This window comes from Limulus polyphemus, unplaced genomic scaffold (genome assembly GCF_000517525.1).
Source record: "Limulus polyphemus unplaced genomic scaffold, Limulus_polyphemus-2.1.2 Scaffold2486, whole genome shotgun sequence".
In the NCBI taxonomy this organism is placed as follows: domain Eukaryota; kingdom Metazoa; phylum Arthropoda; class Merostomata; order Xiphosura; family Limulidae; genus Limulus; species Limulus polyphemus.
This window is the reverse complement of record NW_013668096.1, coordinates 16,856-29,042: the sequence shown is the minus strand read 5'-3', so window position 1 is coordinate 29,042 and position 12,187 is coordinate 16,856. Positions and strand designations below refer to the sequence as shown.

General features: G+C 34.2%; 1 protein-coding gene across 1 annotated transcript in view; it reads left to right on the top strand.

Annotated features, from left to right (window-relative positions):
- The window catches only part of LOC106467095 (lachesin-like), a gene marked incomplete at its 5' end in the record, with an annotated part of 73,022 nt that extends 62,955 nt beyond the window's left edge, over window positions 1-10,067 (top strand). Inside the window, 2 exons of the mRNA XM_022395216.1 lie at window positions 8,243-8,326; window positions 8,865-10,067. Of these exons, the coding sequence (XP_022250924.1) occupies window positions 8,243-8,326; window positions 8,865-8,944 (164 nt within the window). The remainder of the gene's footprint in view (window positions 1-8,242; window positions 8,327-8,864) is intronic.
- Window positions 10,068-12,187: the final 2,120 nt, after the last annotated feature.

Genomic DNA, 12,187 nt, shown 5'->3' with positions numbered 1-12,187 from the left:
TGTCGTTAAAATTTCGTCGGAACGAAGTTACGGAAAAAATCAATTAACAAACGGAGACGTAATAATATAAATGTCATAGCATTGTTAAGATTAATGACAGTGCAGGCAACAGCTCTTTATTTGGTTCGTTTTTTCTAGGTATTTTCGATATATTGTGTTAACGCCCAGCGAGCAACCGGGTAATACCCTGGTGCCCTCCCCCTAAAACTCGAGAAGTAGTGCCCCCTCAAATTTTATCGATTACCGCTTAATAACATTTAAACCCGTGTTCATAAATTAAAACCAGAGTCATTTATGTTTCTCGAATGGCCAAACTTATGTGGAGTACTATAATAAATACTGAATACATTTAGACGTAAAATATACAACCAATATTTATACCCCTTCTTGCAGGCCTTACCACAGGTAAATATAAAACACATTCCTAGCTTCTTGAGGGGAGTATTTTAAACAGCTAAAACGTTCCATTCTGTAAACCACTGTTCTATTTTTAGAATTTTGCTTACGAAAAAGACGGGGATTCTCAGTAACTAGGCCTAGATATTTTTGTAGATCTGTCCATACAAACGAAACATCACTTAATGCTACGTAAGCCTACATACAAGTTACAGTACCAAACTTCTATCCCGCCTATTACCTCATAGCTTTATATTTTGTATAAAAATCATGAAATAACTGCATAGTTTGAGCAAGTCATGGGCCTATTGTTTAAAGTTGACAACAGTCTGTAGACTTCACACGTTAAAACAATATATAATGTCGGAAAAGAGGTGACAATCCATTGGATGACATAAACGTAAAATGAGGAGTCTGCAAAAGTCAACAGAAATATTGTAATTACTGTTCAAGGTGCTCAGTTGAATAATAATGAACAATCCTTGGGAAGTGGATTTGTTAATAAAAGACCATACTAAAGTTTAATTTTGCTTATATAAATATCAACTTGATCACATTATTATTTTTGTAATAATGAAGAATTAATGGTAGTTTAGTTTTGCTGACATTGATATTTACTTTAGGCCAACCTAAAAAAGGAGCGTTTTATCCCACGAAATTATTAAAATTTTCAGTTAAAATTGCTACAAAAATCAGTACTGTGTGAAACATGTAGGTCTTCAATTTGTATAATGACATAACAATATACTGTTATAAACTCAACTTACAACTGCTCTATTAGGATTAATGGGCTTATTATGCCTGGCAATTTTGCTGGCGAATTTCATTGGCAAAAATTTGCCGATATTTTGCGAATCTCGTCAGCAATGATAGGACTGAAGAGCATATCCCTAGTTTTGTATTTCAGCTGCAATATTATTAGATTATCAATACTTTGCTTATAAATAATCATTTTGCACGCATGTTGGCCAGTAGAATGGTTAACAGGCCCTCATGTAACAAGCTAAATGCTTATTATAATAAGAGTCTGCTGTTTATCAATTGGAATATTCGAAATTTCGAAACCATCTCTCGAAGAAATCAATAAACGCAAAAGAGTCTCGTAGCTGTATAAATTACTTTTTGTTTTTCAATATCAGTGTTTCATATATGTTCATGTATTATGTACAATAACATATATATTTTCAATAATATAAATCATATCATTATAAATATTGCTTAGACATTTATAAAATAAATTGATTTCTGTGGCGCGCGCACATTTGATCAGTAGCTCTAAAACACTTCATACCCCTACATCAAGTGGCCCGAGGAGCTGATAACCATCTATTTGGTCAGTACAGGTCTGATTGATAATGACATTGTCATGGCGTACTGTGCGTACGCGACGACTGCGAATTTTGCCTAACGTCGACAAGGTTTGCTGGTGACATTTAGCAACATTTCCTAAGTACAATAAGCTAAATTACTGATATTATAATAATCATGTGTAAATTATTTTTGCATGAGTATATCACAAATTTAATTTTTAGAAGATACAAGAACAGTATCATATACAGTGTATGTTCATTTATTTGACAGAAAGAATTATAAAATCACTTCCCACATTTAACATTTCAAAATAATCAACAGGTTACACAAACAACTGACCATGAAGTACGCGGCATGTTCTTTCACGCAAAAATGACGATGATGTTACAGCAACAGCTGCAATGCACACGAAAAATCCACACAGCAGTGAGAAATGAGACACAGAGACAAGAACAGACGACTTTGATGAAAGTGATATTTTTGATGGTGTGAACATATTTTCTAAACCTTCAAGTCACGATATGCATAGCAAATTTTTGCCCAACATCCATTTTAACTACTTAACCCATTGGACCCAGATGTGTACTACCGAAAAATAGCTGATGTTTAAAAATTAAGAGACGATGGTTCTTTTTTTAAGATCAGCAACAGAAGCTTTTCTGCAAGACTTGCTTATTATTTTCAAATAGTAATACCAGGTTTTCATTTGTGCGTGGATGCAGTGAGTGTTCATCAACATGTAGGGGAGTATGAATAATTTAAGGAACACACGCAAAACTGTGAAGTGAATGTGGTGAATATGAAAGGTAGAAACTTTTGTCCTATGTACATGACATGCTGCCTAATAAACGAAAATTGAAGCTCAGAGAATTGTAAAATTGTTCATAGAATTATTGCTGATACCAGGGTTATTGGAAAGCTTAATTTTCCCTTTAGAGGACACATAGAAGAAAATAAATAAATAAATATGTTTGTTTGTTTGTAGTTATGCACAAAGCTACACAATGGGCTATTTGTGCTCTGCCCAACGCGGGTATCGAAACCCGGTTTCTAGCGTCGTAAGTCCGCAGACATACCGATGTGCCACTGGGGGCATGAATAAATAAATCACGGCGTTTTCTAGGAACTGAAAACTTCTGAATCAGTATGACATGCCACTCTCAAAGCATTTAAGCAAAGTAATAGCTAACACTAAGAAACGCGAAAAGTCTGGAGCTACTGGAAAAGGTGCTCCAGTTATTTAATCAATAAAACAAGTCAACAAGCTGCTTGTTACAATGAAGAATATCACCCAGAACGTTATATCAGATGAAGTTAGAAATGCTGGTATGTTCTCAGTACTAATTGATTCGCCACAAAACATCACTAAAACTAGCCAATGAGCTGTGATAGTCCGGAAAGTACTTGGTGGGAATGTAGTTGAAAGGCTCTCGTTCCTTCCCTCAGCCCAAGTGGTAGCGAAAAGGGACTGTACGACCTAGTAAAAAGTGTATTTGGAGATCACAAGATTGATATCAACAAATGTTTTTCAAACAGCACAGATGGAGCAGCAGCTTGCCATGGGCAGTACAGTGGCTTTCAGGCAAAGCTCTCTTCTGCCGCGAATACAAACGTTTACGTGTGGTGCTATGGGCATGAACAAAATTTAGTTGTGATAGTCTCGACGAAGGTATATGTTGCAGCAATGTCATTATTCGAGACGTTTTAAAAAGCCGCAGACTTCTTCAAAAGTTTCTATAAGCGAAAGGATACCTGGAAAAGGGCAAATGAGAGTAAGTTAGGATCGGACAAATTGAAAAGAATTAAGCAGATAAGTGAAACACGTTGATCGTGAAAATCAAGTGCATCATCAGTTGTGTTCGAGACATCTACAAACCACTCCAAAGCTGTTTTCCCAGATCTGATCAAGTGTTTGGTTATAGTGCAGCATTCAAAGTCACATGATGCTGCCACAAAGACAGGAGTCGGAAGGAGGGCTTTCTGAAGTATGAAACAATTTTAACCATTTGCACATTCATGCCCATTTTCAATCATATTACGCCTGTTTCAGAATACCTTCAAGCAAGTAGACTTGATTTAGTTCAGGTTTGGAGGCCAATACAAGAGTGTGCATTTCAACTGAGAGCACTGAGGGACGACATGCAAAGCGTTGTACCTAGACCAGTCGGATATATCAGACAAATGAACACAATTTTATATAACATTGATTGACAGATCTATTAGATATTGAGGAATGTGATGAAGTCAGGTATCAGGAAGAAAAATGAAAAAGCTAAGTATGATGAAACAAGATCTACAGAAAAAGACACAACTACATCACCTATGACTACATACAGGATTGATATTTTCAACGTGGTATTTGATCAAACAATAGGAAATCTGATGAGACAATTTGCGGAATATAGTCAGCTGTGTGCTGACGCGCAGTCTTGTGACCCAAAGAGTTTTGTTAATATAAAGAAAGAGGGCCTGTTTGCCATATCATTGAGTAAGATAGGTCAGCTAATGTCACACCTAGATCTTACAAAAGTAAGATCTGAACTGGAACATTTTGCAAGTGTGTATCCGAAGCTAAATCAAAGTTGGAACAGGAGTTAGTTGAGGGAGATGATACCTCTGATGCATCTGAGACTGGCCACAGAAGAAGACACGAGGATGTTACTTTGTGCAAAACTTTCCAGAGGTGCAACTGGTGTTTAACATGTGTTTTTCAGTTGCTTGAGAACTACACGCTACATTCAAAAGCATATGACAACTTACATAAAGTGTATCACAATCTTTTGACACTTTCCATCACTCAAATTCACTGTGAGAGATGTTTCTCGAAGTTAGAGATAATAAAAACAAGACTGAAGAGCCTGTTGACAGCTGAGTATTTCGAAGCCCTCATGTTCATAAACATTGAAATCAGCATTATAGCTGAGATAACAACAGTCAAATCATAGAAATGATCTCAAAATTATCTAATGAACTCAAACGGCTGCTGGTGTATTGAATTGAGATTTTCGAGTACTGTTAATGCACACAAACATTGGACACTTACAAGTCTTATTTTTATGTATGTGCTATCCACATATAAAACGGGAACATACTAATATATAAAGTATACGTGTATTTTGAGCTCCGTATACACACGAGTTCCGTATACCACTGAATATGTTTACTATTTTAAATTAAGAATTAAGGACAGTCTTTAAAATAAACGCAAAATTATTCTAGCAAGAGTTTTATCTCTTCTTTGCAAGTTACAGAATCTTCACTTGTCGACTGATAATATGTAAGTACAAGATGCAGTGCAAGTTGATAAACTTATCTCAAATTATTAGTTCACCAATGGAGTGTCCCTAATAATCCTTTACTAGTGTCCCCAAAAGAGGCCCAGACCGCCTCTGTTTATGCTAAGGGAGCAATTCTAGCGCTTTCAAAAAACAACCATTGTTTACATGGCCTCATAGAATTGTCTAAACTGCAAGCCTTAATCTTGGACTAAATAAAAAAATAATAGTATATAACCTTGTTAATGCTTAATTTATACTTTTAAAAATGGCCCAGCGTGGCCAGGTGGTTAGGGCGCTCAACTCGCAATCTGCGGGTTGCGGGTTCGAATCCCCGTCCCACCAAACAAGCTCGCCCTTTCAGCCGTGGGAGCGTTATAATGTGACGGTCGTTTGTAAAAGAGTAGCCCAAGAGTTGGCTGTGGGTGGTGATGACTAGCTGCCTTCCCTCTAGTCTTTCACTGCTAAATTAGAGACGGCTAGCGCAGACAGCTCTCGTGTAGCTTTGCGGAAAATTCATAACAAACTAACAATTACATGCAGATAGGCAACACAGAAAGTAAATACGCGAAGAGATTTAGCACCAGCAATGAAAATCTCTATTATTGCCATGAAATATGTCCTAATTTTATTAAGCTCTGATAGCTTCTATAATATGGTTATTTTTGCTGTGTCATTGTGCTCCCCTGGAAAATTCAAACTATGAGTCCGAAGAATCGCTTCAGATAGTCATGTGATGGTTTGAAAGTTTTATTGCTTTGTAATAGATGAGAGAAAATCCTTCACATTACTGTTTCCACTTTCGATATTTATGAGAAGAAATATTTTACGTTAGTTTATTCAACTTCCGTAACTCACATAATCCAACTTGCAGCTTTTATGGAAGCTCGCATACGATTTATGATTCAAAATGAATTGAATTTTAAAGATGAAGTGGTCAGTAACTCAGTATAAATGGAATTAGTTTATAAAATATACATTACACACTTAACACAAGATGAAAAGAAAAGTATTTTCTCTCACATACTTCTCCATCAAAATGGTAAAATTATCTCCTCACACCAAGTCCAATGATTAATTAACAGCAACATTTCTCTAGAGTAAATCCCAAGATCTTTAAGCACAAACTACATCAGATAAAGTACCCACTGAAGGATTCAAGTACGTTTATAAAAATAAAATCATATTCGAACATAATATTCATAAAAAAGTTTAGTTTACAATATTCTAACTCCTCCTACACCTCGGTAGCTCAGCAACAAATTTGACGGTTTATTTATGTTAATTTTCAGGGTTCGATGCCTGCAATGGGCACAAAAGTGATAGATCATTGTACAGCTTTATGCTTAAGTAAAAAAGAAAGAACATAACTTTTTAACTTATTGTAATTTTAAGCATTTTTTCTGTCATGATTTTCAGGGAATTTAAAGACGTTTTGCGGGGCTATTTTATTTATCTTAAATTTTATAAATTAGTTAGAAAAAAGTACTTACATGGCCTCTAGTTTGTAGTGTGTTTAGTATTAGCTGAATGTACACTGGATCTGTCCATTGGATGTACCCCGTATTGGAAAAGTAAAACTGACTATAATTTCGAATTTACGAAGTACATTTTCAAGAAATGCGGTAAGCTTTTAGTGAACAGTACAAGTCTGTTATACACACACAAAAAATTAGATGAGTTACTAAAGTTTTTGTACTAAAATATGTTGTGAAATGCCAATGGCAACCTGACTCAGAATCTGACAAGTCGGAGTGCAACGTGACGTTCATGTGAAGAATAGCAATACTTTTGTCCATCGTACAGTTTTAATATTGCATTTCATTAACCTCTACAACCAAGTTTTTTCGGTATCCATGTATACTGTATCTGGTATTTTCTCTACTGTATCACGAACTTTCTCTAAATCAGCAATATATGGTAACATGTTATGTTGATAACTTTGAAATCAGTTGCATAACAAAATGTTGAATGACACTCTGTTTTATTTTTTAAGAACTCGAGTCTCTTGGAATATTAACGCTAAATTTAATAGTAAATTTCACATGTACATTTTGTAGATATATTTGAGAGCAGTCTTTAACAGTAAGTATATTCGTCTTTCTGACAGTGTTAGCTCGAACAATAGATTCAGATTCGAAATAAGACATTGCAATAAAACTAAAGGGTATACAGGGTTGAGTACATTATATTATAATAATTTAGAACATGTAAATCAGCGAGTCACTTGGCAACCAAATCCGATGTAAAGTCGTAGTGGAAGGTATCAGAACTGTTTTTCGACAATGTTTGGCGTTTTGTAGGTAGGGTGAAGACAACAAAAATTGATCACCTTTGAGAATATCATAATAACGGGCTTAGTTCAGTGATGAACAGTTTACCAAACAGGTATATCCCTTGTATTAATGTCATTAGGGAACATGGTAATATGGATCAACTTGAGATACTAGAATCGTCCAGACGAAGATCTCTAACAAGTCATAACCCAGCCGTAGTAAGCAAAATGTAGCGTTTTGATTTCGTATTTGTTTGTTTGTTTGTTTTAGCGCAAAGTTACACAATGAACTATCTGCGGTCTGCCCACCGCAGGTAATCCAGCCTCAAATTTGAGTGTTGTTGGTCCGTAAGCTTTCCGCTTACACACCAGGAAATGCAGAATTTTGTAACAGATAAGAATCCACGAACACACAGATCAACGAAAAATGGTGCCCACGTGTCCTAGCAACATTAAGCAATATAATCAAGAGTGACTCCGTTTGGAAAAGCGACGTGTACACAAATTGCTTCGACGAAATATCTGTTGAACCATGGCAAACCTCAAGCAGCTGGAGAATGGATACGGGTATCCATGTTATTCCATACGAAAACATGTAGATTTTTGTGCGATCGTACTGTTCAAACAGGAAAACTGTCATCCTTGTACACTAGATAGGGATGGGGATGTATTCATTTGGACATGAAACTACGCTGTAGAGCTATTGTTAAGATGCACAGTTGTCATATAGAGACAACTGAACGTGTTGTGGCGCCGAAATCGTTTAAATATAACGTACTCAACCCCTGCATAAATATACATATGTTTCATATCTTCGCATATATATTTAAACAAAGTATGTTTTATTTCATGAAAATTTTTTCTGGAAAATGTGATTTTTCAACTTAATAATTACCAATAATTGTGACAGTCCTGGGTATTTAAAAAATATTACTTCAAAATTTTGGCTCTATATTTTCTGTAAGAAAAATTTATGTTTTCGCAGGCGAATACTATCCAGTCTATGAAGATACATCCAGCATACTTCAGGAAGCAAATAAGAGAATAAAGAGCCACGGACAAAGTTCTGGTTTGTATGATATGTAACACCATGAATCACTGTAATCTTTAATTGGTTGTGAATGTATCTGATAGACAGATAAATAGAATGTTCTTTAAAAACTCACATGAGTATCAAGAAACACAACTTTCCGCAGTTTATGAGAGAAATGTTTTTCTCTAAAAATTCTAAATGAAACTTTAATATGTTTTGAAGTATTTATGATCTATAAAGCATCGGGCAATTTTTTTTTAATGGGATATATATAAATATATATATATATTATGTAAGTTTGAAGTAGCTTTCAGTTAAGCCTACAAATCTACTATACTGTACTACACACTTTAGGATACTAGTTACTCTGTCGTAAGAAGTATTTTAATAGAATCGATATCAACCAAGCTTAAAATATTCTTGTTTTCTCAGCTCACTTATTCTTAACTTGTTTAGTCCAAAAACAAGTGATATTTTTAATAAGCATAACTTTATATTATTGTCAGTTTAGTAAGTATATATATATATATAACTCGTATTAGTTCTTGTATTTCTTTTTCGTCATTCTTTTCAGCTTCCAACGAGCGGCGTGGATCCAGAGGTGGAGTTTCGATGTACTTCTTCGTCTTGTGTTTCGTTTTCATCACGTCTTGAAAGGTGATCTGATATAGTAACGGAAACAAATTCTGATCATTTTCTGTAATTCCTCGTGTGTCACTAAACGTAATCATAAGTTCTCAACAAATCCTCGTTTTAATGGTAATTACAGCGAGGAGAAACGAAATTGATCTTTCATCATATCCATAAGTGAACCTACTTAGACATTATTTAATCCCCCTGTTTACGCAAGACTGTCTCGTATTATCACTGCTCTTTTCCAACTTAATTTAAGAATCAACATAACCCTATGAATATGTTGCAATACTTCATAAAGACGCAAACGTATTCAAAACACAAATACGTTACTTAACTCCAAACAGAGAATAGAATTATTTGAAATTAAAAATAATAAGTCAGATGCATGCATTTATACAAATAGGACGTTATGAGTAAACGACTTATCGGTATGAATTCAACGCCTTTGCTAGTAGGTTTTTAGTAATGTTTTTCGCGTGTTTCTCGTGATCGTGAAAATATTACATGGATAATGAGGGTGACACAAAGTATTTGAAATAAACTTACGTCTAAAACTATTAAACTATTTGAAAACTGTCCTTTACACGTTCACAAGATAAAACCTTTAATGAAACAACGTCTCCTACGATAAATTTATACCACCATAAGAAACCATGATTAAACAACTGTGAGAGGGTTTGATTAGTATGGAGCTTCATTAGATACGTCATAATACGTTAGATTTAAGGTTAGGCCAAATGGCACAGCGGTATGTCTGCGGACTTACAACGTTCGAAACCGGGTTTCGATACCCGTGGTGGGCAGAGCACGTATAGCCCATTGTGTAGCTTTGTGCTTAACTTCAAACAAACAATAACTAAAGCAAAATTAAATGCAGTGGTTCGTTTTTCCTCGTCTTTTAATTTTTAATAGTTATCTTTTCATTTTAACGAAGTAAGTAAACCGTAATCACCAACTGTTTATATATAATTGATGATTCTTATATACATATAGCTATTTTTGTCTGTAACTATGATCATTTAGTGGATTATCCATCTTAGTATATGAAATAAAAGGTACATGTTTGCTTCTAGAGCTAAACCTTCATGTTATTTGTTACGGTGTATCATAAGGAGTGTATGAGTATTCGAAAAAATTATATGTATATTATTTTCCTCTTTTTTTTCAAATTTCAACTGCTTGGATAGACACAAGACTTGTTGTCAGCGTTCGCGTTTTTTGTCGTTGCCTGTAAGTTGTTGGGTTTTTTCTTAAACATTGATTTGAAAATGATGCATCGAAAAAAAAGGACAAAATTGAAATAAGAATGCACGATGAGACTTTCAAATAGTATTGTATGTAAAGGTCAAAGAGCATAATCAATAAATAACAGTATACAGTATAACAGTATAATAACAGTATAACAGTATAGCTGGGAGGATAATTCACTATGAGTACATTGGCTTTCAGCTAGCCTGTCCTTTTACACCCCAACCCCACTTCATTCCTCCCTTTTTCTAATTGATTCAGCTGGATTAGATTAGAAGTAACTGATCCATTTTTGTTAATTAATCTGATAATGTATAGTGAATCACGCAAATAATGCCAGGAATATGAAATACAATTTGTTCAATATAGTAATATTATTTCAAAACGTAAATATTTATTTCGTGAATTATTAACTGATGACACTTAAAGTCATACAAGTATACTATTATAATCACTTTCTGTATATTACAGACCAAGTCATATATATATTAAGAAATGTACGTAATCTATAACATTTTCATTTTCATAAACAAGACTGATGAATCACTTTGAAATTTTGTGTGGTGCAACCATCGATTAGCGAAACAATCAGTGGACACGTTTTTAAATTTGGCTACGTGTACGTAAGCGCTCTCAAAACCATGTTCAATAGTATCTTTAAGGAGAAAAATCCACTCAGTTTACTACTTTTTGTTTTTGAATTACACTGAACTATACTTTTGAACAAACACAATAGACATCAGTGAAGTAACTACATCTACTTTTTTTCTCGTTGTTAGAATGATCTTTACATTTAAAAGCAACTGATTAAAAAAAGATATGTCTTCTATTCAAGAAGTCAACTTTACTTGAGACGTGCACGCGGTTGTTACGAAAAAAAAATTCTCACAGTAGAATTACCAATAATAATTCTGAAGTAAATCTGACAGCTGTGAAGTAATCTAGGGGGAAATATTATCCTGGTCGCTGAAAGTAGATCTAATCACATAGAAAACGACAGAACAAAGGGTATTGCTTTATCTCAACTAAAGATTATTCAACTATGCATAAGATTTCGGACTTGTGTTTTATAATTTTCAGTGTTTATTTTTGTTACGGAACTTAAAAATGGTTTCAATCTTTATTATACAAATTTTAATAGCGTTTCTCTGCATTCGGAAAAGCTTTTTTGATGAATAATTTTAGATTATGGTAAAATGTAGTCCATTGTTTGTAGAAGCCAAGGATCAGCAGTATTAATCGATTTGAAAGGCCACATATATCGATAAACACTCTATATTCTAATATATAAATTATAACACCACATTTCCTGTAGATGTTTTTCTTTTCTACATTCTTCTTAATTCGTCCATTCAAAATCAAACACTTGTAAATTGTAACTTTTTTATAACTGCATTTTTTTATATAGATATTGCTTTATTTCTAAGACTTATATTACCCAAAATAAATGTTTATATGTCTGCCAAAAAAAAAATATGTGCGTGATGGAACAGTCCACAGAAAACCTACACAACATCTATCAGGCGTTTAATGCCACGTGGTTATCATCCTGTCAGAATATCTTTTAGAATAAGATCATTTTACAACATGGATCATCTTGGTTGATATAATTATGTATTACTTACTAAGAAAAACTGAAATAACACGTTTTGATTAATACATAATATCGAAGGTATTTAGGTAGTATAATTTATTCAACCAGACTTGTATGTTCTCTAGTCTCATAGTTTAGTTGAGAACGGAGAGGTAAGCAGATTTTATTTGGTTTTCAGTTAAACACTTACCGAAATAAAGCCATCGGTGGTGATTATGAAGGCTTATAGCGCTCAAAATTTGGTTTCAATACCCTAAGTGGGCATAGCACAGATAGCCCATTCTGTAGCTTTTTGCTTAACAGCAACCAAACCGAAATAACATGGAAACATGCTTTGAACGACGTCGGCACTTTTTTCGCCAAATCATCCAACTTACTGTAAACTTTCATTTAGAATTATCAATATAATTTAAAAGAAG